The 24,752-nt window shown below is 40.4% G+C and overlaps 1 protein-coding gene across 9 annotated transcripts in view; it reads right to left on the reverse strand.

Moving 5' to 3' along the window:
• Nucleotides 1-24,752, reverse strand: part of TNIK (TRAF2 and NCK interacting kinase) — a 399,936-nt gene that overhangs the window by 114,169 nt on the left and 261,015 nt on the right. For all 9 annotated transcript variants that reach the window (XM_058732385.1, XM_058732383.1, XM_058732381.1 and 6 more), the window contains exons 5-9: nt 20,386-20,496; nt 16,474-16,564; nt 14,144-14,274; nt 2,800-2,854; nt 737-815 (exon numbers count right to left, since the gene is read on the reverse strand). In XM_058732385.1, coding sequence (XP_058588368.1) covers nt 737-815; nt 2,800-2,854; nt 14,144-14,274; nt 16,474-16,564; nt 20,386-20,496 — 467 coding nt within the window. The remainder of the gene's footprint in view (nt 1-736; nt 816-2,799; nt 2,855-14,143; nt 14,275-16,473; nt 16,565-20,385; nt 20,497-24,752) is intronic.

Genomic DNA, 24,752 nt, shown 5'->3' on the forward strand with positions numbered 1-24,752 from the left:
GCAGAGGGAGAGGGAGACACAGAATCGGAAGCAGGCTCCAGGCTCTGAGCCATCAGCCCAGAGCCCGACGCGGGGCTCGAACTCACGGACCGCGAGATCGTGACCTGAGCTGAAGTCGGCCGCTTAACCGACTGAGCCACCCAGGCGCCCCTCGGTATTCTTCTTTAAATTAGGCCAATTTTTTAAGTGAATCAGTTTATTAAACGGGAAGGTTGTACCACTACCCAACTTAAGAAGCCAATATCACTTGCCATAAAGAGAAAGCAGCGGTAAAAGCAAAACTTACAAATATTTATGCACAGACCAATAAAATCATCTTTGACACTGCCAAGTATGTGTGTGTACTTACAGAACTGCCATCTTAAGGAATAGAAGAAAAGTCGGCCCTCCGAACCAGCTGACTCTCGGAACTATCCCCCTCTCTGATAAGATGTTTTGTGCAGCCAGGAAGGATACTTCTTGAGGTAATAAATCAAAGGGCTTTCATGTTATTTCTGGGGCTCCACTACTCACTTTAGCTAACAGTTCCTTACCTGGAAGGTGTGGTGATAAAGACTTGTGCAAACAGTAGGTACTTAATAGGTGCCTTAAGAGGAGCGATAGTATATGGAAAAGCACTCACTAAGTCTTGGTTTATGTTAGTCTACTCATGGAGCCGGACCTACGGATTTGAGCTCATCCAACAGAGCATCACAGGAAACCCTTCAATCTGCAAAACACTGAAGACCAAACTCACCACTTCTTAGACTTCAGGCGAGGTGCTGGGTTCCGGGGAATGAGGAAGAGGGCTCTCATGGGGTGCATGTCACAGAGAGCTGCAAGAGACCAAAACAAAGGGCAATTCAGGTTAGGAGGCCAAATACAGGCCAAGCCCACCCTAGCTGTGCAGCTCATGCTACCGAGTGGCTCCCAGTCGCACATGCCCCGTGAGCAGAGTCAGAGGACTACAAAGCTTCTGTCTGTGAAGCACTTAAAAGAGCTGGTGTCTCATAAAATATGCATCTCAACTAGACATTGTTAACATTTCTACTTGTACTTCGTATTTAAGAAAAGTACATTACAGGGCCAAAACCTCTGCTTTGCTATAAATAGCCATCAGAGATTCAAAGTAGACAACATCAAGATAACAACTACAATGGAGATGGTAGGTTAATTTTAGTTTGTAAAAGCCTAAGTCATAAAATGAAAGATGAATGGTCTATTTCTTATATACCAAAGGCCCATACAAACGCAATGCTATGTACATAGATTTTGAGTAAAAAGCACTAGGCCAGAACACCTTTCTGTGTGTATTTCTAAATAACCTGATGGCTTTTCAGGTTTTATGATATGCTTATCGTTTGTTTGTTTGTTTGTTTGTTCATTTGTTTGTTCGCTGGCCCCAGAAAGAACAGAGAGATCAAGGCAAAGAGGGTCTGGTAGAAAAGTCACTAAAATATCTCAACTTGGAAACGTGGCATTATGGTTTATAGAGAAAGGACTCATGCGTCCTTATTTTAATCAAAATATTTCACAGGTCTACTTTTCAAACATCAGGGGGTATCCTTTCCTTTGTGCCCAGAATATGAATATATTTTCTCTAAAAGCTAAAGGATTCTGTGGGTAGAAGTTTATTTTCAGCCCCCTCTACTACTCATCAAGAATGACAATATGGTTTTCAGACTTGCAATATACTATTCTTCTGATTCATAAATGCCTATTAGCATTGTGAATGAAGGGAATTTTGTCATCAAACACTCCAAATCAATCACGCTTACAGATGAATCCTACCAACTCTAGAGTGAGAAATCAGACTATGATAACGTGAAGATAAAAAGTCATATAAACAAAACGACCTGCCATGCACAGACGGGGCCTGTTTTGGTTTGGGTCCTCCGCAAAGCAGACACCAAGGCAGCACTAAGCATGAGAAGGTATTACCAGGGAAAACTCCTGCCTGGAAGGAAGTAGGGACAGAGCCAGGGAAGGCTGGGAGAGTTTTCAGTTTGCTCTGCATGTCTGATCAGAGTGAAAGGAAGAGGCAGACAAAGTAGGTGGAAGTGTGCTGCCTGAGCAAACTAAGCAGTGAAACTAAGGAGTGAGAGTTGCCTACAAAGGCATCCTGTGCCCTCAAGAAAAAGTTCTGTCTTATATCCCTGCCAGGCTGGGTCACTGATGCGGAGGGCTTTGCAGGACAGTGGGTAGAGCAGTGGCAGCGGAGGCCCCTTGGTGAGTTGCACTTCCTGTAGGGAAGCCTGTGGGGCACATGCTCACAGCCAGCACAGGACTGGTGGAGGCACTCTGCAGTACCAACACTGCAGAGCTCAAGGAACAGCAGAGGTTCCCCAGATAGCCAGAGCCCTGGCCACTCTGCCTTGGACCTCAAAATCTAAACGTCAGTATTTTATTAGGAGGGAGAGCAACTGAGTATGCAAGTGTCTGCATAAGCCGTGCACTGGAAATCAGTTCTGACTTTTTGTTAAGTTGGAGTTTCTAGTCTGTGTGAATTGGCCCCAGTTTTGCGTTAGGCGAAGGGCAGTTCAAGAAGAAACTACACACTGAATCGGTAAAATAAACAAGATCCCCGAGTCGTCTCCCTTTTCTTTCTTGTTTCCTCTAAATACGAGATCTTCACACCGCTCTGAGATGAATGGATTCCTGGTTGATTTAAGATGACTTTGCTTTCTAAATATGCCAGCTCGAACCCACGCCGGGCTTGGTGTAGCAGAAGCAAAGCTACTACAGAGCCTGGCAAGGAAGCGTCGCTCAGTCCCTGCAGAGCAGACCAGCAACAGATTTCACCCAGAGGAAGGTACTTACGGGGAGCGCCTTCTGCCATCTCGATAGCGGTGATTCCCAAAGACCACAAGTCACTCTGAAAAAGATAGAAGGCATAGACACATGCATAAATGCAGTCAACAGACAAGAACTTGGTTAAGCCCGGTAATCGCTCCAGAACTGCCTGTAGAAAAGCCATTCAGTCATCTCTTTACGAACCTATTTTGCTCACTAAGCCTAAAAGCAAGAACAGCTTTTTTCACTCTTCATGGGTAGTATCTCTCACAGTATTTCCGATACATGGTGAGTTTCCAGTAAATGTATGAAAAATGAATATAATGTCTCAAAAATTAATTGATCACCAAAATTTATCTGTCGATTGAACCCTATGTAATTGGTGCTGTTTTAATGCCTTCATTGAGGTAGAATTATCATACAATTAACTGCCTATATTTGAAGTCTATCATTTGCAAAGGTTTGACATGTATGCACCTGTGAAACCGTCATCACAATCAACACTGTAGGTATACCCCTCCCCCATGCCAAAGGGTTGCACGTGCTACTCTGGCGTCTCCCCTCCTGCCCTTGCTATCCCCTGACCCAGTTCTGCTTTCTGTCACTATGGATTAGCTGGCATCTTCTGAAGTTTTATATAAATTAAATCATTCCATTTCTTTCACTAACATAATGGATTGAGGTCCAGCCTTGTTGCAGTATATATGAGTAACTTCATTCCTTTTCACTGCCAACTAGTGTTCTATTGTGCGGTTACATTACAATTTGTTTATCCATCCGCTTGTGATGGACAGTGTTTCCAGTCTGAGCTATTGCACATAAAGCTGCTACAGACACTCATGTACAAGTCTTCATCCGGACATATGCTTCTGTTTCTTTTGTGTAAACACCTAGGTGTGCAATGGCTGAATCATATAGTAGGTACATGTTTGTTTAGTCGATTGTTTTAGACCTACCAAAACAGCAATTTCACATGGCTTAACCAAATCAGATGAGGACAAGGAAACTTTTGGGTTGTATCTGCATGTATCTCCAGGGCCTAGATGGGAGCCAGGCAACAGTGGCAGGTGCTTGGTATGTCTGTTGAATGAATGAATGAACAATAGCTTCCATCTTGTAAGTAGACAATATGTAAAATAGAGAGTCTGCACCGTTATATTCTTTCTTATGATGAGACTGACTTTTATGTTCTCATTGGAATTTTCCAGGCTAACGTCTCCGCCCCTGCCTATGCAATCTCCGTCTGTAGCAGTATGCTTCTCCCCCACTCTGCGTCCATGGCTCAGTTATCTCTGAGGAGCATAGGAAGGAGCAAATCAAAAGAAAGGGAAAACCAGGTTAGGAAACCCCAGAAGAGATGCTTGCTGCTTCAGTGTCCTGGTGGATGGGTAAGAAAACACAGTGTGAAATTTGGTTCAGTGGCCTACAATCCTGATGAAGACTTTCATCCTCCTTTTCTTTTCAATATAACCTGCGTTTTGTATGTTATTCCAAATTCTCTCCCGGAACCTCACTCAGATTACCGAGGTCAAAGTTCAGTGTCCATGCTATTCCCATCAAACATATGTCAAGGCCACATGAGAGGAATCACACCTGGAAAAGGACTATGAAATCCATGCTGGGCCATTACCCAGGACTAAACTTCTCAGTATCTAGTGAGTGACACCCAGGTGTGTTCAGTATTTGGACCGAGGCCTGCACATAAAGGCAGAAGGCTTTCTGGGGGGCAGGCCTAGCCTCTTGCCTGAAGTATAATCTGCTTTTAATTATTTATTTATTTGAGAAAGAAAGAAAAAGAGTGTGTGTTTGCATGAGTGGGGGAGGGGCAGAGGGAGAGAGAGAATCCTAAGGGGGCTCCACACCCCAGCACAGAGCCAGCACGGAGCCCCATGTGGAACTCAGTCTCAGGACTGACTGTGCGATTATGACCTGAGCCAAAAATCAAGAGTTGGATGCTTAAGAGACTGAGCCACCCAAGTGCCCCAAGTGTAATCTACTTTAGAGTAGGTGGCTAGGGCCCATGCTAAGCCCATACTAGGACCAGAAAGGGGTTCTTTTAATGCATGAGCCCATCAATCGGTTCACGTGATACAAGTTCTCAGTTCAACTTGGGATAATAACACACCTGCACAATACCACTGTTCGCAGACTGTAGGTCACTTCTCTGCACAGAACACAACTCAAAAAGGCTACTCTTCTCCTTTCACTTTGTTATATTTCAAGATGTATTCTGAGTTGTCATTAGACACGCACACACACACACACACACACACACACACACACACACACATATGTTTGCATAGCCCAGCAAGTGACTGAGTTTTCCCACAGGCTCCTGGCTTTGCGGAGCTAATAAGGAAGGCCCAGCCTGCCATTACAGGCTGTAACCGATAAAGTTGAAAACACGGCTCTCTTGTACCTGGGGGTTTATGGTTGATTAACACAGACAATCATTTGAGAACATGACAAAAACACTGAGTCACTCGCTGTGCAGGAGGCATTCAACAGGAAACACAGCAAGAATAGGCTGGAAATGGTGGTTTGTGCTATTCTGATAGGATTTTAATATCTCCAGGTCTTGCTGGTTCTACCATTTCCCTTACATCCCCAGAAATCAAGTGTTTCTGTAGTGTGAAATGAAGTACAAATATAAAGGTGGTGGCCAGGTACTATGTCTCTAAGTGCCACGGCAGGGTCACATTTAAATGGCCCTCCAGTCTTGGAAGCTTGAGCTTGGAAGTTTGAAAGACAACTGAAAGCCAATGCATCTGAAAGGAAATGATGGGGTTGGGGTGAGAAGGGCTCCAGGCCAGTTCTCAGATGGGAAAGAAACAGCTCAGAAAACCCAGGCACATGTCCGCCTCTGGGTCCTTGCTCTAGCTACTCTGTCTGCCTGCAGCCACTACCCTAATTAAGTGCCTGCCACCACCCTCCTCTCCATTACGTCTTTGTTCAAATGCCATGTTCTCAGTGAGGGCCACTGAATCTCCCCCGGGGCACTGCCAGACCCCATCCCCTTTCCCACTTTTGTCCCCCAGGGAACGAATCACCTTCTAACGTCTACTAATTTACTCATCACTAGTTTATATTGCTTTGTGTTCATTGTTTGCACCCCCTGCCTCCAACACACCCAGACTGGATAAAACATAAGGTCCACAAGGCATTAAGGATCTTTGTTCTGTTAACTGGCATATTCCAAGTACCTAAAGCAGCACCTAATAAATAATTGTTGAATGAATGAGCAAACCAAAGGTGCAAACAAATGAAAGATACGTCCTAAGATTGTCAGACTCCTTGTAGATCATCTCCGACCCAGACAAGGGAAAATGACTTACCCAAGACCCCAGAGCAACTCAGCACCAGGTTTGGGGCAGAGCTGGGTCTTCTGCCCCCTGGGCCACTTTTATTTTTTAACTGTCATCACTACATAAAAACCTGAGTATTCATCTCTAAATAAAATTTATCAGGGGCCCATAAAATAATTGCTCTAAATTCCCACTTTGTCTACAGGGAACTGAAGGTGCTGGTGACTGAATGCAGGTGCTGAGATTCAGTGAGTCACCCCAAAAACCAAGGCTAGGAAACTGGCTTCAACTTCCCAGAGGCAGAGGGAATAGTCTTTTAAGTCTCAGACAGGCCTGGATTCAAATCCAGGTTCCTATCATAACTACATGCAGAGCACTGCTCAGACCTTAGCTTTCTCACTGTACAACACAGGTCACCGTGACCTGCATGCATGCAGGCATCCTGCCTTGCAAAGCGTCTGGCACATAGTAAGCTCAAGAATACGAATTTCCTTCTCTCCTGTTAGGTGAGACTGCCTGTGCTTGCCCAATGCACTCTTGTATTATTTCCCCCTCTTGGGTTGTTGGCTAACCCAACAGGCATTTTCTTTTTTTCTTTTTTTTTTTTTAATTTTTTTTAACGTTTTATTTATTTTTGAGACAGAGAGAGACAGAGCATGAACGGGGGAGGGGCAGAGACAGAGGGAGACACAGAATCGGAAGCAGGCTCCAGGCTCTGAGCTGTCAGCACAGAGCCCGACGCGGGGCTCGAACTCACGGACTGTGAGATCGTGACCTGAGCTGAAGTCGGTCGCCCAACCGACTGAGCCACCCAGGCGCCCCCCAACAGGCATTTTCAGACCCCATTTCCCTTGCTGCCTCCAGTTCGGAGTATAGGAAAGCTAAACCTGCTTATCCAGACTCCCCTGCAGCCAAGGATGGCATGTAAGGATGTGACGTAGTTCTGGCCAATAAGACACAGGCACACAACTTCTGGGAGCTTCTGAAACGTTTTGTTCTTCCTGATACAAGTGACAAATACAGATGATGTCCTGACAACTCTTTTCCACTTCTTAGTGCCTTGAATAAAAACATGGTATCTAGAGTTACAGCATCCATCTTGCAACCATGAGGCAATAAGCCAGCAAATGAATTATGACAGGGCAGAATGGTAGGAGCCTGGGGTTTGAATGAATCAATGAGTCACTACACTAACCCTGGACCGCCTTCCTCTAGACTACTGATGATGTAAGAAACAGAAGTACAGCCAAAAGCGTCTTTAGTGATAATATGTATACAGCGATAAATTGAGGAAACATATTCTGAGAGCAGGAAAACGGAGAGGTCCCAGTTGTTAGGTGAGCCTGGATTTACCCCCACAGGAAGCAGGAAAAGTCAGCAAAGTGAGAGGTTTCTTTTATTCAGTACATAGCACCTCAGATCCCCTCTTAAGTAGCTTTCCCCCAAGTCCCAAAACAACCCCTTCAAACCAGAGGTCACACCATCCCAAGTCCTGTGCAACCTCTGTCACATGACCAGGCCAGAAACTGCCTCTTCTTTAAGGCCTCATTTGATATCATCATAATGATCTTTTTTTTTTCTTTTTTCTTTTTTTTTTCTCTTCTTTTTTTTTCTTTTTTCTTTTTTTTTTCTCTTCTTTTTTTTTCTTTTTTCTTTTCTTTTTGCTGGGGTTCTCTTCTTTTCCAAAAGGAACATTTACATTCCTGACCATCCGTACCCAGAGCTGCTTGTAAGCTACGCTTAACTGCCCATGCTAGACAGCAATAAACGTCCTTGACGGGACTTGTTTTAAGCCTTTGGATACATTAGCAAGTCCCAAAGACACTTCAGAACTTAAATATGGGAGAAAATGTTCCAATTACCACTGGCAAGACAGATCACAGGAGACGAGAAAGGGAAGAGGGAGGAACAAGATGGGGAGAGAGTCAGGGAGAGATAAGTTTCCTTCGTGGCCATGGTGTCACTCATTTTGGCAGGAGCTGGGTAATTCATTATTCTAGAGGCGCTGCTCAGCCTGGCCTGTGGCATGATTAATAGCCCAGTCCTGTGTGCTTTACAGACAGAACAGAGACAAATTCTAGAGCCTCTGAGAAGGCAAGCACACAACTTCTGGCTGCTGGAGGGCCCGCTGGCATGCAGACAACTTGGACACAGCATAAGAGCATCTCTTTTGGGGCTGGGTTGCCCAACACATGAAGAAAAGAGCACTTGCTGATGGCTGACCCCTTCGTGGCACAGTAAAGAGCCCCGTGTGCTTGAAGAGGCAGAAAGAGTTCATGCAGTACAGACAGACAGACCTAGATTTGACTCAGCTCTGACACAACTAGCTTGGTGACCTGGGGCAAGCCACATAATTCCTCTGAGCCCAGTTCCTCACCTATAACGTGAAGAGAACACCTACCTTGCAGGGTTAATACCAGAACTCAATAAGGTGGTATAGGTACAGTGCTCAGCACGTTGACGTGCAAATACTGGGTATTTAACAAACTCTGGTATGGTTGTCATTGACCGGCAGTTCAAGCAGCACACCTGCATCAGGTAAGGTGGCAATGAGCTCTGGTACTTAAGGTACTCAAAGGAGTCACTGGGATGATGTAAGCTTACGGGAAGAAACGGGAAAGGGCGTGTTCTTCCTCCTTCAGCCCTGTGGTCTCTCTTCATGGGCAGAGCCTACTAAGAAGCCAGATGGAGTGCTAGCCCCATTATCCCAAAGCTCAGGGTAGCAAGGTAGTCTAGACTTGACAAGCAATAGCTCAATGACGGGCACGGCCAGTAGAGTGGACTCTACCAAGATTCACAGAGAAAAAAACAGTCTTCTGTTTTGTGAGTTATTGTTATTGTCTTTGTGGAAATGTTCAAGCTGGAAAAAGGAAATTGTATTTATTGTGTGCGGTCTCTAAGGGAAGCACTTTAATCCAGAGGCAGAAGTTATGGATAAGCGGATTCTGACTCAAAATAGGCAGACAATTAAAGATGTGTCATACAAATATGAGGTTTGAATCTTAGGATACTGCTGGTTTTTTTAGGTTTAAAAAAAAAAAAGGCCCCAAATGGCAGTCCCTTCATATGACACACAAACACAAATATTAACTATCATATGTTGAGTAGCTACCAAGGGTTAGGCATGGAATTAACCCCTTTGTATATGGTAGCTCAGTTTATTCTAATACAAGTTTGTCATATACAATTTACTATTTCCATTTCATCGAGGTTCGGGAAGGTTTCAATAACCTCTCTGAGGTAATGGAGCAAATAGGAGGCAAAGTGTACATTTTAAACCACTCCTGTCTAACTTTGAAAGCTTGACTCTGAATTCACTATGTCATATGCTTAGTTTCTACATTAAATATAAACAGCCAAGTGGTGGGTCACTCAGGGTCACCGAGGGTGCTGAAGCATGGGTTGTGACTAATAATTCCATTTCACACATAAAACAAACTGAAAGCAGAAATCTCCAGTCCCTTGTTCATCTACATGTGTTATCTGTTGGAAGGGAAAATGTTAGAACAGCTTTATCACCTTCGGCTGGGGACCGGCCTGCAGGCCAGGGGAGGTGCTACTGTGCCTCACTGAGGAATGTCATACAGGTGGATGTGAACACAGAGCCACAAGGGATCTGGTTCAATAGCGATTTCAGCCTCTTACTGGTGATAATAACATGGTGTCTGTATCATCCTTTCCTCCTTCCAAATAAGGGTGGCGCCTTTGAATCTCAGTAGACAGAGGCCAGGCCTTGTTTGAGAATACAAATCTCATGCTGCAGTCTGAATATCGCTCTCTCACATCACACTCTGCGTGGATCTTGGTGACTCCCAACGAGTCAGATTTCTCCTTCCATCCTGCCTGAATAAAGCCAAGTATCTGTGACACAGGAGAATGAGTATTTGCCCTACAGCCAGAGCACAACACTCACCTAAACCCTGGAGGAGACATCTATGCCTGCAAATGATCCACAGCACCTGTGTGCAAAGTCTCATAAGCAGAGTTGAGGTGAATGACACAGAACATTAGTGCAGGTGGGGCCAGAGGATGGGGGGGTGGGGGTTGAGGGGCTATGACATGTCACTGGACTTCTCTTACTTACTAATTTAATATGAATGCAAGGCCAACTTATGGGGTGGAGTGAGCAGGACAGCAAAATATATAAAATAAAAATTTTAAGCTCTCCACCCCCATATCATCCATCCATGGGGCAGGGGTGAGTAAGACTGTATCATGTGCACTATGCTGTAAGCTGCTCTTTGTGTCTGACACTCTGTCTTGGGATCTGTCCACTTCAGCACGCATGCTACCCCATTGCTTAAATGACTGCATGGTTTTCCACTGGACAGATGCTCTTGTCTTTATCCCACCAGTTCCCTATTGCTGAGAATTTGGCTGCAGAAAGCTTTCATTAACGAGTAATTCTGTTAAAGCAATAGATACATAGGACTATGAAATACTTGACAACCCCCATCCAACTGAAATGAAATTCAAATTTTAAAAATAAGAATTTAAACAGCTTAGGAAGTTTGAACCGTTTTATTAATTTTAAATCTTTTGAATGCTTATTATTAAATGAGAAAGCTTCCATTATTGCCCTACATACTTATCAGAGAAATGAAACCTTTCCTTTTGCTTGAAGTGTTTTGACAGAATTTCTGAAAACAAGAAAGAAAGGGCCTCTAGGGGGAAAGTGAACACACCAGGCATATGAGATTCTGGTACTCCTCCTTCGAATAGGGGTTATTTTCAATCAGTTACTTACTGTGCCTGGTAGATATCAGACAAAACTAGATTGCAAAGAAAACCATGAGCTCTTCAGACTACTTTTCTACAGAGGCCTTTATTTTCTTGAGTTGCTGTAGTTTTAGAAAAATTTACAGCAGTCTTTAAACATATCTTAGACAGATAGTAGATGGTAATCTATAATAAAACAATAAAACAAAACTATTCTCTTACATTTTGTTTTCATTTCATTTCATTTTTTTTAAAGCTCATTTATTTATTTATTTTTATGTTGAGAGAGAGAGAGAGAGAGAGAGCGAGCACGAGCAGGGGAGGGGCAGAGAGAGAAGCAGAGAGAGGATCCCAAGCAGGCTGTGCTGCCAGCACAGAGCCTGATGTGGGGCTCGAACTCACTAACTGTGAGATCATGACCTGAGCTGAAACCAAGAGTCGGATGCTTAACCGACAGAGCCACTCAGGTGCCCCAGTTTTGTCTTTATTTTAAAGGAAGGCCCCTGTGACATCTAATAAAGCCTAGTGGCTTTCAAGTCATCTTTGGTTCCAAACATACCCCTAGGTGGAAAGTATCGATAGCATTTTAGAGCCCAAAGTGTCGACATAAGTTTCTGAGGTTGGAATATACAGCTGGGTCAAACGGACTACCAGATGCACAGTACTGAACGCCTAAACCTTGATGGGGTTGCAAACTAACTTTATGTGTCGAAAACTGCATGTACAGACCCAGCTTAGTTAATTCTTTACAGGTGGTGGGTATTTAATAAATATGTGCTGAGTGAATGAAGAAATGGTTTTGAAAGGCAACATATTGTCACGTTGTCTCCTGGTGACAGACTACATACCTAAGAATGGTGAAGAGAAAAAAAGGATACAATCTGGTGCCAAGAAAGAAGGAGAAAGATTATATTTACAGAATCACTGCTTCTCTAGTCCACTGTAAAAGTGTGAAATGGTTGAAATAAATCTTCAAAGAACGCTCAAGCCTTCCTTTTTGCCCAGTCTTCCTAACTTAACCCTTTAGTCATGATCCTTCTTGTACCTCTGACAATGACCGGGGAGGCTCATGTTCTTGCCGTGGCTTCTTCCTCCTTTTGTACCACCTGCATTATAACAGTCCTGATGAATTAATTCTCACTAAGGTCTAAATGACTAATATAGCGAACCTGTTCCTCATCAGGATTCCTTATTTTTTAATAAAAGACACAGAAATTAGTCTTAACTTTATTAATGTTTCAGGATACATTAATACTTTAATAGTCACATGGACTTTCCAGTATCTCTGAAATCACCTTCTGCAGCATGATCCCCCTGTGGTTCCTCATACACCAGGCTGTGTCCACACCTAGTATTATGCATTGGGCTCAAAAGTCTTTTGCTGATTCCAAACTATATTCCTTAGCCTTACCCTGAGGAAAGAGGACCAGAATATCGGTTTAATTCTAAGCTTTGGCTTTGCCAGAAGGAAGTCCTCTTCTACATTATTGAAAACAGTGAAGTCACAGGGATCTATTTTATGTCACAGAAAATAAATGCCACATACAGAACAACTACCCAAAATACTTAAAAGGCTAAGCCAAGGGTAAAAGTTTGAAACACCCTGATTCTCTATGGTATGTTATAAAGTAGTTTAAACTATCTGTGGCCCAGAAGTAGTCTAGTTAGCACTTGTTAAGTATAACTACTGTTTGAAGAATTGCTTATAGAAAATTATGATACACATATCTGGCCTGGGACATATATTTTGTAGTGGCTCCTCTGAAGGGATTTGCAAATTAAATTATTTAAATGTGCTTATCATTAGCAGTTTAAATAAATGACATTTATTTTGGCAAGAGATTAATTTTTAACTTGGCAGCTGTTTTCAGACAGATTGTTGTCAGGTTATTACAGTGCCTAACTTTGAAAGAAGGAAGAAATGTACAGGAGATTATTTTGGTTTTAGACTTTCAGCTTGCATTTCTCCAAAGAGGCAAATAATTTCGTCCATGCCCTACGATACTGGGTCCCAAAGACATTGCAATGTTGGCATCTTTGTGACCTGATTTCAATAATAACCCCACATGTGGAGAACTAAAAATGTTCTTTAAAAGAGGAATTCTTCAAATATACTCTTCAGAAGCTGTTTTGTTGGTAAATTGGAGATTTATATAAGAGCACATCATAGAGGAGCAGGGTAATATATTGGTAATATACTGAAAAGAGATTTGCAAGATGGGGGCTCAAGCCCCAACTCTGAGAAGCCCACTAACTTGGGGGTATACTTGCCAAGACCTCTGGCCTCAGTTTCCCATCTTCAAGAGAAGGGTATTTGGAGCTGACTACTAAAGTCCTTGCGTGAAAAGTCCGTGCACCTGTGAAACCAGCCTCAGTAGTGTCAGGTTTTGCCCAAGGTTGTCCTGTGGTCTACACAAAGGCCACAGGGTATCTCTTCATCTATTTCCCCGTCTGAAAACTCACAGTTCCTACATTCCATTTGCCTCCAATTTTAATATTTCAACTTTCAGCCACAATTCATGACAATAATGTCACCTGACATTGCAGCTGTCAATGGGATAGTAACCCCAAATTATGTTTTATTACTGGCTAGCATAATGGAAAAGAGGGAGGCTTCTTGAAGAAGGGCACAACTACCACCATCTAGTTAAACACTGCTTTGAATTCATGAGCAAATTGCCAGTTTATGATACAAGGTAACAAGCCACCAATCGAATTTCAATGGAACACTACAACAGGCTACAGAAATACCATAAGGTAGCTACCAACACCCCACTTCATTCTCTCTCATTGAAAAGAAACCTCAAAAATTAAATTTTGAGCAATGGAGAAACGAGGAAGTCTATTTTTAATCGGAAAAGACCCAAGACAACACATTGGCCTCTTTTAGCATAAAAAGCTCTCAGCATATATATCCTTCGCCAAAAGTTTAAACATTAATCAAAATAGAAATCTATTGTTTTTTCAAAGTTTTAATTTAAGTTCCAGTTGGTTAACATGCAGAATATTATTAGTTTCAGGTGTACAATCTATTGATTCAACGCTTCCAGAAGAAATCTATTTTCTAATAAGAAACCAGACTAAGTTCAAGAGAATATAGAAAATGGTTTCAACATTTTTTACAAATAAGCAACCAGATATAATGGGTCAATTCATGAAAAAGATTCTCACTTGAATGTCTTACCATTTTAAATTCAAATAATGCTTTTCAGTTCTCCCTTTGGATTACATAAATCGTAAACCCAGGATTATATAAATTCTAAACCCAAAGGCACATGAGAATTCTCCCACTGCAAGATTCAGGGCAGGATGTGAGACATAGTTTTGAAACAATGAAGAAGTCATACCTTGAAATCATATGTGGCATCTGGGTTTTCATCACAGGCAATAACTTCTGGTGCCATCCAATAAGGGGTCCCAATGAAGGTATTTCTCCTGCCCACTGTTCGATCAAGCTGGGCACTGACTCCAAAGTCCACTATTTAAGAGAAGACAGATGCATGAAGTCAATGTCCTTATATGGTGATAAAATGAATGTGCATTTTTTTTTTTTACTGTGGCAAAATAAACCCAACATAGAATTCACAATTTTAATCATTTTTAAGCGTACAGTTCTGTGTCATTAAATACATTCACATTGTTGTGCAACCATCCCCACCATCTGCTTCCAGAACTTTTCTGTCTTCCCAAACTGAAACTCTGTACTCATTAAACAATAACTCCTCATTCTCTCCTCCCTGCTCCCCACCCCTGCCCCTGGCAAGCACCATTCTACTTTCTGCCTCTGTAAATCTGGACTACTGTTGGTACCTCATATAAGTGGAGTCATACAGTATTTGTCTTTTTGTGACTGGCTTATGTCAATAAGCATAATGTCATCAAGGTTAATCCGCATGTGTCAGAATTTCCTAACTTTTTAAGGCTCAATAATATCCCATCGTATGCAGGTGCCACACTGTGTTTATCCATTCATCTGCTGATGGGCAACTTGGGTTGCTTCTTCCTTTTAGCAATTGTGAATGTTTATTTTTAAACTCTGTGTATAAATGGATAAAGTATACCAATGAGGAAAGCACAAAATGCTGTATTTGGTTAAGCCAAGGGTCTGTAGGGACCAAAAACAGGTGTTGAATAAAAAGCAAGCTTGTTTGCCATAAAAGAGAATACTTAGAGGATACAAAGGAAGTGGTTATGAGCCAAGTTTCTAGAGTCAGACTGCCTAAGTTTGCATCCCATTTCTGCCACTTACTAGTGATGTCACCTAGTGCTAGCAGATCAACCTCTTTAGGCTTCAGTTTCCAAATTTATAAAATGAGGGTGATGGTATTTACATAGAGTTGCTATGATGGCAAAGTGAGAGAAACTATGGAAGAGTGTTGTGTACAGGGCCTGACATAATATTCTCTCAACAAGTGACTGTTGATTAATGATGAGTGAATATTCTGAGGATACATTATCTAGCCAGTATACACAAACATATGTACATGCACGCACGTGTGTACACACACACACACGCGCGCGCACACACACACACACACACACACACACACCCTGCCTACGAAATGTATGCTTTTGTTTTAAGTGGGAATTACTCACAAGATGAAACTTTGGCCCCAAATGCTAACTAAGAAAAAATGGAAATTATGTATTTTAACAAAGAGGCAAGAACAAATGTTTAGGATATAAACACAGGAGATATTTCAATCTCTTTGAAAATAAACAATCATATGGGCAATACCTCCTTTCTAGATGACAAATTGCATATCCTAGAGATAGCTGTCAATCCATGCCCTTACTCATAGACGCCAAGCAGGCAAATGCATGTGGAGATTCTCTACCTTCTCTTCCCACCAGATTGTTGGAAAGAAGCACCAAGGAGAAGGGTTGCCTCACAGATAACTCTGGCAAGTGGAAGTAGGATATCCAGCATGCATACAAAGGAGAATACTGAACACCCATTTTGTGCACGTGCCCTAGGTAATAATGAAGTCGATGAAAATATAATGTAAAACATATGGGAATATAGCAGGAATTCATTATTCTAAATGTGTCTAACAGGATATTTTTCAGTAAACAAATGGGTCATCACTTTCTGTTATAGCAGCAACAAAGTCAACAAAATGGTAAGATACAGGAAACCATTTCAAGGTCAGTCACTTCTAATCTAAAGGGTTTTGCTTAAAAAAAACCTCATTTTGGGGGGCACCTGGGTGGCTCAGTCAGTTAAGTGTCTGACTTAGGCTTAGGTCAAGATCTCACAGTTTGTGGGTTCGAGCTCTGCCTCGGGCTCTGTGCTGACATGTCAGACCCTGGAGCCTGCTTTGGATTCTGTGTCTCCCTCTCTCTCTGCCCCTCCCCCACTCACTGTCTCATTCTCTCTCTCAAAAATGAATAAACATTAAAACATTTTTTTAAAAATCTGAATTTTTTTCTACGTATTGATTAAGCAAATGGTTCTGTCTGCTATATTGTATACCAATTCACTCAAGCACTTTTAGAAAATGTTTTGAAACAAAGAAACATTTTCCTCTTCGTTCTGTAGTACACTGACCTCCAAATTCACAGTGAGTGACAAATTTATATTCATTAAAAACAAAACAAAATGGAAAAACAATCAGCTGTTGAAATAATCGTATCAGTTCCCTCAATTCCTAGGCTCACTGGATCCTGTTCTTACCTAGTTTAACTTCTGCGTTCTCAGTCAGCAAGACATTCTGCCCTTTAATATCTCGATGAATCACTTTATGCTGGTGCAGATGACTCAGCCCCTGGAGTAACAGAGAGTTGAAAAGGGTTAACAGGACAGAAGCCAAGATGCAAATAAACTAGCTGGGTTGTCAGTGATCCAAAAAAGATGTGAACTCACCCAGAGAGACTTTTGTTATCAGACTCACATCTTTCATATGTGTACAGTGCTGTTCTAAACTAGGCAACTGATCAATATAAACTAAAATACAGAAGCAGTCTTTGCAACGCCTGGTGCTATATTAATGAACTGCTTGCATATCAGCATTGATCTCAGGTAGCATGGACCCAAGCGGACAATGATGTGGCTCTGGCATGCACGAGTTTCGGCTGATGGTACTGAGAAAAGTGAGGGCTGACTGCATGTGCTGGTTTGTAACAGAGTCTAGAGTCTCTTACAGAAAACTAACCTGATTTAACTAAGTACTCCAGTTTGTTTTTTAAATCAATATCTGAATTCAAAAGTTAAAAGTTACATTATAGTGTATAATTTTAACTAAGCACAATGAAATATTTCTCAGTCCAGACAAGAAATTTCCCATTGCCTTTAGCCAAAGTGCCTCACATTAAAAAAAGAAAACAGCAATTTCCCTTTCCTTTGTTTGGCATTCATAGCTGTCATCTTTAGTGCTTTATGATATTTATGACTTTGTGTTCATTATATGAAATAATTATGTGGTGGCATCCAAACCTGATTGTGTTCCCCTTCTCCATGAGTTACTCTCACTTTGGCTTCTCTGTGGTCTGAGTTCTAAAAATCTACAGACTTGCTCTAAGTCAGACAAAGCATAACCTAAAATAATCTCAAATTGGTGTCTTAAAGCAAATTATGTTATGCTAACACTTGCTCATCCAAGGTATTTATACTCAGGTATTGCCATTTTATTATTTATACTTTTCTGTCTTTTTAATTTTCCTGCATAATGACAAAACCCTGGTATGAAAAATGAAGTTGACATAAAAAAATTCTAAATATCTGAATTCCCTTGTTGAAAAGACTCATCAGAAGAATATGGATGTTCAAAAAGATCAATGTGTATGTTCAGGAATATCAGTAAACATAAACCATGAGAGTTTGAAGCACTGGCTTGGGCGCTAAAAAATTACCTTTCTTATCAGTCAGGTTAGCTCAAGGTGGACATCAAGCAGATTAAAATGTTTTATAGCATCTTAACATCCCATGAATTCTTTTAAATTTTTTTTTTCAACGTTTTTTATTTTTATTTTTGGGACAGAGAGAGACATAGCATGAACGGGGGAGGGGCGGAGAGAGAGGGAGACACAGAATGGGAAACAGGCTCCAGGCTCCGAGCCATCAGCCCAGAGCCCGACGCGGGGCTCGAACTCACGGACCGCGAGATCGTGACCTGGCTGAAGTCGGACGCTTAACCGACTGAGCCACCCAGGCGCCCCAACATCCCATGAATTCTTAAAAGAGGGACTGAAGATCCCTTGGCCTCCTTCACTACCAGAGCTTTTGGAAGCAGGCACCAGAGCACACAAGTGAGCCAAATGCCATATTTTATGACATCGTATGATGCATGGAGGGTTATCTCTGAAACTTCTTGTGATTGAGTGTCTCTTCCAATGAGTCACCTTATCCCAAATGCCAGTACCTTTTGGGAGAACGTATTGGAAGAAAGAAGAAAACAGTTTTCACACATTCTACCCGAGCATTGAGGGAGAATCATCAGGTGATGATCCTGCTGTTTTCAGAACCCTGGAGAGCACATGGTGGATCCCCAGGGTTCCCCAGCAGCACAGAAAGGTATATTGCAGAACCAGCCCTGAAGACCCAACAGATTCTTGGCACTACTGGGTGGTCTCGAAGACTAAATAACCTTTCGTGCTTTCTCTAAATGAGTAAAATTGTAAGTCAGAAATTCAAATGAAGTTGACAAAAAGGCACCTTGATCTTTGAAAATAAATGTCAGATTTGAAGGACAGCAGCAGCCATACCTCCTTGTATCCCACTCAAATTTTGTTTTGTGTCCTTTTGCCCACCCCAAGCCATGGAGAGCTTATCCTATGTTTGCTCTTAAGAGCTTTATTTTTTGTGTTTTTCACCTTTATGTCTCTAATCCAGGTGGAATTAATTTTTAAGCAGGATATAAAGTAGGTATCAAGTTACATATTTCCACACGACTATTCAATTAACCAAGCACTATTTACTGATAAGGGCACCCTTCCCCCATGCACCGCAGCACTTCCTTTGTCATAAATCAGGGGTCCATATGAAGTGCATCTGTTTCTGAATATTTATCCTGTTCCTTTGGCCATCTGTGTATTTGTGTGACGATACCTCATTCTGTCTTATCTACTCAGTAGCTTCATAATAAGTCTTGATAACTGGCACCATAACTCGTTCAGCTTTGTTCTTCTTCTTCAAGATTGCCTTGGCTATTCTTGGCACTTTGCATTTCCATTTAATGTTTTAAAATTCAGCTTGTCAAGGGGTGCCTGGGTGGCTCAGTCAGTTGACCGTCTGACTCTTAATTTCGGCCCAGGTCATGATCTCATGATTCGTGGTTTCGAGCCCCACGTTGGCCTCTGCACTGACAGCTCAGACCTTATTTGGGATTTTCTCTCTCTCTCTGCACCTTCCCTGCTTGCACTCTCTCTCTCTCTCTCTCTCTCTCAAAATAAATAAGTAATTGTTTAAAAAATAAAGCTCATAAATATCCACAGATACACCTAGAGAAATTTTGATAGGGAGTTCAATGAAACCACGGATCAAACCGGTAAGAAATAACATCTTTACAATATTCAATATTCTTATCTGTGAAATGGTATATACCTCCATTTATTAAAGTCTTCTTTAATTTCTCTCACTAATATTTTGTAGTTTACAGTGTATAAGTCATTCACATCTTTCTATAAATTTATTTCTAAGTATATGCTATCACAAATGTTATTTTTATGAGTCCATTTTCTTTCTTTCTTTCTTCCTTTCTCCCTCTCTTTCTTTCTTTCTTTCTTTCTTTCTTTCTTTCTTTCTTTCTTTCTTTCTTTCTTTCTTTCTTTCTTTCTTTCTCCTAATGTGGTTTCAATTTCTTAATGTCTTCTATCCACCCACCCATCCATCCATTCACAGCACATAATCTGTCTCTCAAAAGTGTATCTTGGGCACATCATGAAAATAGTTTTAACTTTTATTCCCTTAGATTAAGAAGGCAGAGCTTATAAATAAATTATGATTGTGAAGCAGATCTAGTAATAATGCTCAGTAAATGTACAATAGACTCCATTTTACTAGCAAGAGATAAATAAACTAGTCTGACTGAACCCTGACCGATTACCTTCTTCTGAATTGAGCTCAGTACATATGATATTATTGTCCAGATTGCCTGACTGAGATTAGTGGGCAAAACTGGACAAATATACATAGTCTTATCCAGATATTTTGATTGATTTAAGTGACAACATCTCAAAGAATTTTTTTTTCATTTAAAATCAGTTAGACGAGGTTATAAATGCTGGAATGGTTAAGGTCATGCAATTCATAAACTATTTTCATAAATGGAAAATTCAAGTAATCGAAAAAGCTCTAAAAAATTCATTTCCTAAGTGAAACCTTTATCTCTATGATCTAAAATCATATTTCTAATTGAAAACACCATTGGAAATGGTTAAGGAAAGTCAACCAATGTTAACCCCCCAAATGAGAGTTCACATGGCCTGATCAGAATGACTCTCCCTTCTATTGGAGCAGACCACAAAACCACCACCACTGCCATCATTGTTAGAATAAAGCTTTAGAAAGCTCTACAATACTTTTGTGAATGTCAGTGGAAGGTTGGTACAAAGTTCAACACCTCCCAAGATACTCCATGTTGTCACTTACTCGTAAGATCTCCCTGCAGATGTACGCGATCCACTCTTCCTTCAACGTGTTACCTTTTGTGTTCTTGATCAGGTCAGTGACAGAGCCAGCACCACAAAACTCCATCACCAACTGGCAAAGGAAGCAAACATACCATAATTATAATTATACTTCACAGCTTCCACTGGGTTAAGACAGCATAAGTCATTCCAGTTGGCTGCTTTAGAATGCCATTCCTGTAAGGAACAAGTGATCGTAAGACAATATATAAAACATAAACCTATATCTTAATTTCTTTCCAAAATGATGGAAAAGAAAGATTATTTTTAATTTTCCAATCTGAAAATTATAGTTGGAAATTGAGGAAAATCTCCATATTCTAAGTATTTTTAAAAACGAGGGCAGATGTATTTGAGAATATCTCTGCAGTTTTATCCAGCAATTGATCTCATCTCCCCTACAAAAGCGGATCATTCTCCTGTCTGAAAGAGCTATGGTTTTCTAGGCAGTCCAACATTAGGACAATAAAGTGTAGGCTGTTTATGCTATTGGTTTGTAAGTGGCTCTGTAAGCTGTCAGAGTGCGGACTATCTGTTTTTAATTAACTTCAGCAAATGTTCCCGGGAGGTTAGACACATCAAATAAATTCAATAAACAATAAGCCTTAATTTAGCACCTTTCATCCAAAAAGCTTCAAGTTCTCTATAAATATAAATTCATTACAGCACTCAGCAACTTTATCGAATAGGCAGAAAATAATCCTCTCCCTTATTTAATAGAGAAATAAAGACTAGAAGAGGGAAAACAATCCATCTGATTTTACACTCATTTTCTAGGTTGAGGAAACATATCCATTTCCATATTTTCTCCCTTTTCTTAAAACTAAAAGAGGTCTTCTACAAATGTCATCTTATTAAGTACTTATATATATTTTTGTAATTATATGAAAAGAATTCAGAATAACTAGCAATCAATCTCTGACTAGACACTAGAAACAGAACTAAAATGGATCCATAAGAAATCACATTGATGGTTTTGGCTTTGTCCAAATGTCCATTCCCAACATCAACACCATGGTTGCCTAATAGAAACTCAGTAAAACTCTGAAATGAGTTTCATGAATGAGTTTCCAGTGCGTCTTCTGACTTGTCTTATGATTCCACAAATGGCAGGAAATGCTACCATCTTCTCCAGACTGCCAAGGGAAGTAAAGAGACCTATTAGAAGTTTCTGTAAGGAAATTTGAGAAGTGCCACAGTAGCTCACACTGCAACCTAAAAAGAGTTGCAGAGTTGTCATATATGATAGCCAGGAAGCTATAGGAGACCACAAGATCATGTTAGAAAGAACTCAAGAATCAACTTGAAGAGGTTCTCACTGGCCAACTATGGGATGATTTGAGCATCAATAAAAGTAACACCTGCAACGGTTTGAAACACATTAAATGTGCCTAACTAAATGCATTAATAAACAACCCTCAAAAAGAATATATATAACTGGCTCTGTCTTATTTTGAGACTGGTAAATAAAGGGAAAGAATCAAGAGTTTATACTGCCAATCTTAGACAAGTTTTACCACTGGATAATTAAGTACTTAAGAGGTAAATTTTCTTTTCATAAACAGCAGGCATTCCATGCAATAAATGAAGAGGACACAAGAGAATTAGAATATTACTATTTCATAGCCCCTAAATAAAAAATTTAAGCACTGATTATCAATGGCTGCTAACACTAAAATCAATCAATCAATCAATCAATCAATAAATAAATAAGAAGTAACCAGACAGGATTTGCCTCTTGATTAGAATAACAACATCACCTAAGAAGTAGCCTTGCCAAAAACAAACAACAGCAAACAAACAAAAAACCGAGAATCTGATCAAGTGTTTAGTTCCAACTGCCAAATTACAAAAAATTCAGAGTACTGAGGAACATGTTACCTCATGGGGACACAATCAAGAAAACCTAGAATAGAAAACTCCATTGGGCAAATGACCCATTTGCTTTAACAAGGAAATTGCAAGAAGGTAAAAAGGAGATGGAGGGGATATCTATAGACTTAAAACCATTAAAAAAGATATACCAACAATGTGCAAAGGATGCAACTTATCTAAATATGATTTTTTTTAAAAAGCTGTTAAAATTGTTGAGGCAATTAAAGCTTTGCATACAGACTAGATATTTGATGATACTAAGGAAATATGAGGTTTTTTTAAAAGTGTGATAATGGTACTGTTGTTATGTAAAAAATTCTTATCTTTTAGTGAAACATACTGAAATATTATGGATAAAATGATATGATGGTCTTTTCTATAAATGCTGCTGGGACAACTGAATATCCACATGTAAAAGAATGATGTTGAACCCTGACCTCATACTATACAAAAATTATCTCAAAATGGATCAAAGACCTAAATATAAGAACTAAAACTATAAAACTCTGAGGAGAGAATACAGGGGTAAATTTCCATGACCTTGGACTTGGCAATGGTTTCTAGCTATGACAATAAAAGCACAAACAACAAAAGCAAACACAGATAAATTGGATTACATTAAAATTAAAAACTTCTATGCATCAAAGGATATAAACAAGAGAGTGAAAAGAAAACTCCCAGAATGGAAAAAATATTTGTAAATCATATATCTAATAAGAGTCTAGTATCCAGAATATATAAAGAACAGATCAACAACAAAAAAATAAACAACATAATTTAAAAATGGGCAAAACACTTGAATAGACATTTCTTCAAAGAAGATATACAAATAACCTGCAATCACATGCCAAGATGTTTATCATCAACAGTCATTAGGAAGTTGTAAATCAAAACAATAAGATACCACTTTATACCCACTAGGATGGTTATAATTTTTTTAATAAGTCAGAAAATAACAAATGTTGGCAAGGATGTGAGAAATTGGAGCCCTCATATACAGCTGGAGGGAATGTAAAATGTTGCAGTCACAAACAGTTTAATGGTTTCACACACATTAAGTTAACATAGAATTGCCATATGACCTAGTAATTCCAATTCTAGGTATATACTCAAAAGAATTGAAAACCAAGTATTCAAACAAAAACTTGCATCAGAATGTCCAAAGCAGCACTATTCACAATAGACAAAAGGTGGAAGTAACGAAAATGTCCACCATTGGATGAATAAACAAAATGTGGTATATCCTATAATAAAGTATTATTTTGCTATGAAAAGGAAAGAAGTACTGATGCCTGATACAACATGGCTGAATCTTGAAAAGATTATACTGGGGCGCCGGGGTGGCACAGTCGGTTAAGCGTCCGACTTCAGCCAGGTCAGGATCTCGCGGTCCGTGAGTTCGAGCCCCGCGTCAGGCTCTGGGCTGATGGCTCGGAGCCTGGAGCCTGTTTCCGATTCTGTGTCTCCCTCTCTCTGCCCCTCCCCCGTTCATGCTCTGTCTCTCTCTGTCCCAAAAATAAATAAAAAACGTTGAAAAAAAAAAAATTTAAAAAAAAAGAATGTCCAAAGCAGCACTATTCACAATAGACAAAAGGTGGAAGTAACGAAAATGTCCACCATTGGATGAATAAACAAAATGTGGTATATCCTATAATAAAGTATTATTTTGCTATGAAAAGGAAAGAAGTACTGATGCCTGATACAACATGGCTGAATCTTGAAAAGATTATACTGGGGCGCCTGGGTGGCGCAGTCGGTTAAGCGTCCGACTTCAGCCAGGTCAGGATCTCGCGGTCCGTGAGTTCGAGCCCCGCGTCAGGCTCTGGGCTGATGGCTCGGAGTCTGGAGCCTGTTTCCGATTCTGTGTCTCCCTCTCTCTGCCCCTCCCCCGTTCATGCTCTGTTTCTCTCTGTCCCAAAAATAAATAAAAAACGTTGAAAAAAAAAAATTAAAAAAAAAAAAAAAAAAGAAAAGATTATACTAACTGAGAGAAGGACCAAAAAGGCTCTATATTGTATAAACCCACTTATATGAAATATCCAGAATAGGCAAATCCCTAGAAACAAAAAGATTAGTGGTTGCCAATGGTTTCCTTTTGGAGTCATGACAAAGTTCTGGAACTAGATAGTGGTAATGGTTGGACAATACTATGTACTTAATGCCACTAAATTATATATTTTAAAATGGTTAAAATGTTAAATTTTATGTTATATATTTTTATCAGAACTTAGAAAAAGAGATATAATGAAAAGATATGTTTCAAAATAATAGAAGGGAAGAAGTGGGTAAGCATATGGATGGGCAGGATTGGTCAATGATTGATGGTTTGGGGACTAGTGTTGCGCATACGAGTGTCCATTACATTGTTCTCTTTACTATTGTGTATTTGGGGGATTCTCTGCAATACAAAGTTAAAGAAAAATCCCATTGTGTAGCAAACCATGGTTCAATGGT

This window comes from Neofelis nebulosa, chromosome 5 (genome assembly GCF_028018385.1).
Source record: "Neofelis nebulosa isolate mNeoNeb1 chromosome 5, mNeoNeb1.pri, whole genome shotgun sequence".
Taxonomy (NCBI): Eukaryota; Metazoa; Chordata; class Mammalia; order Carnivora; family Felidae; genus Neofelis; species Neofelis nebulosa.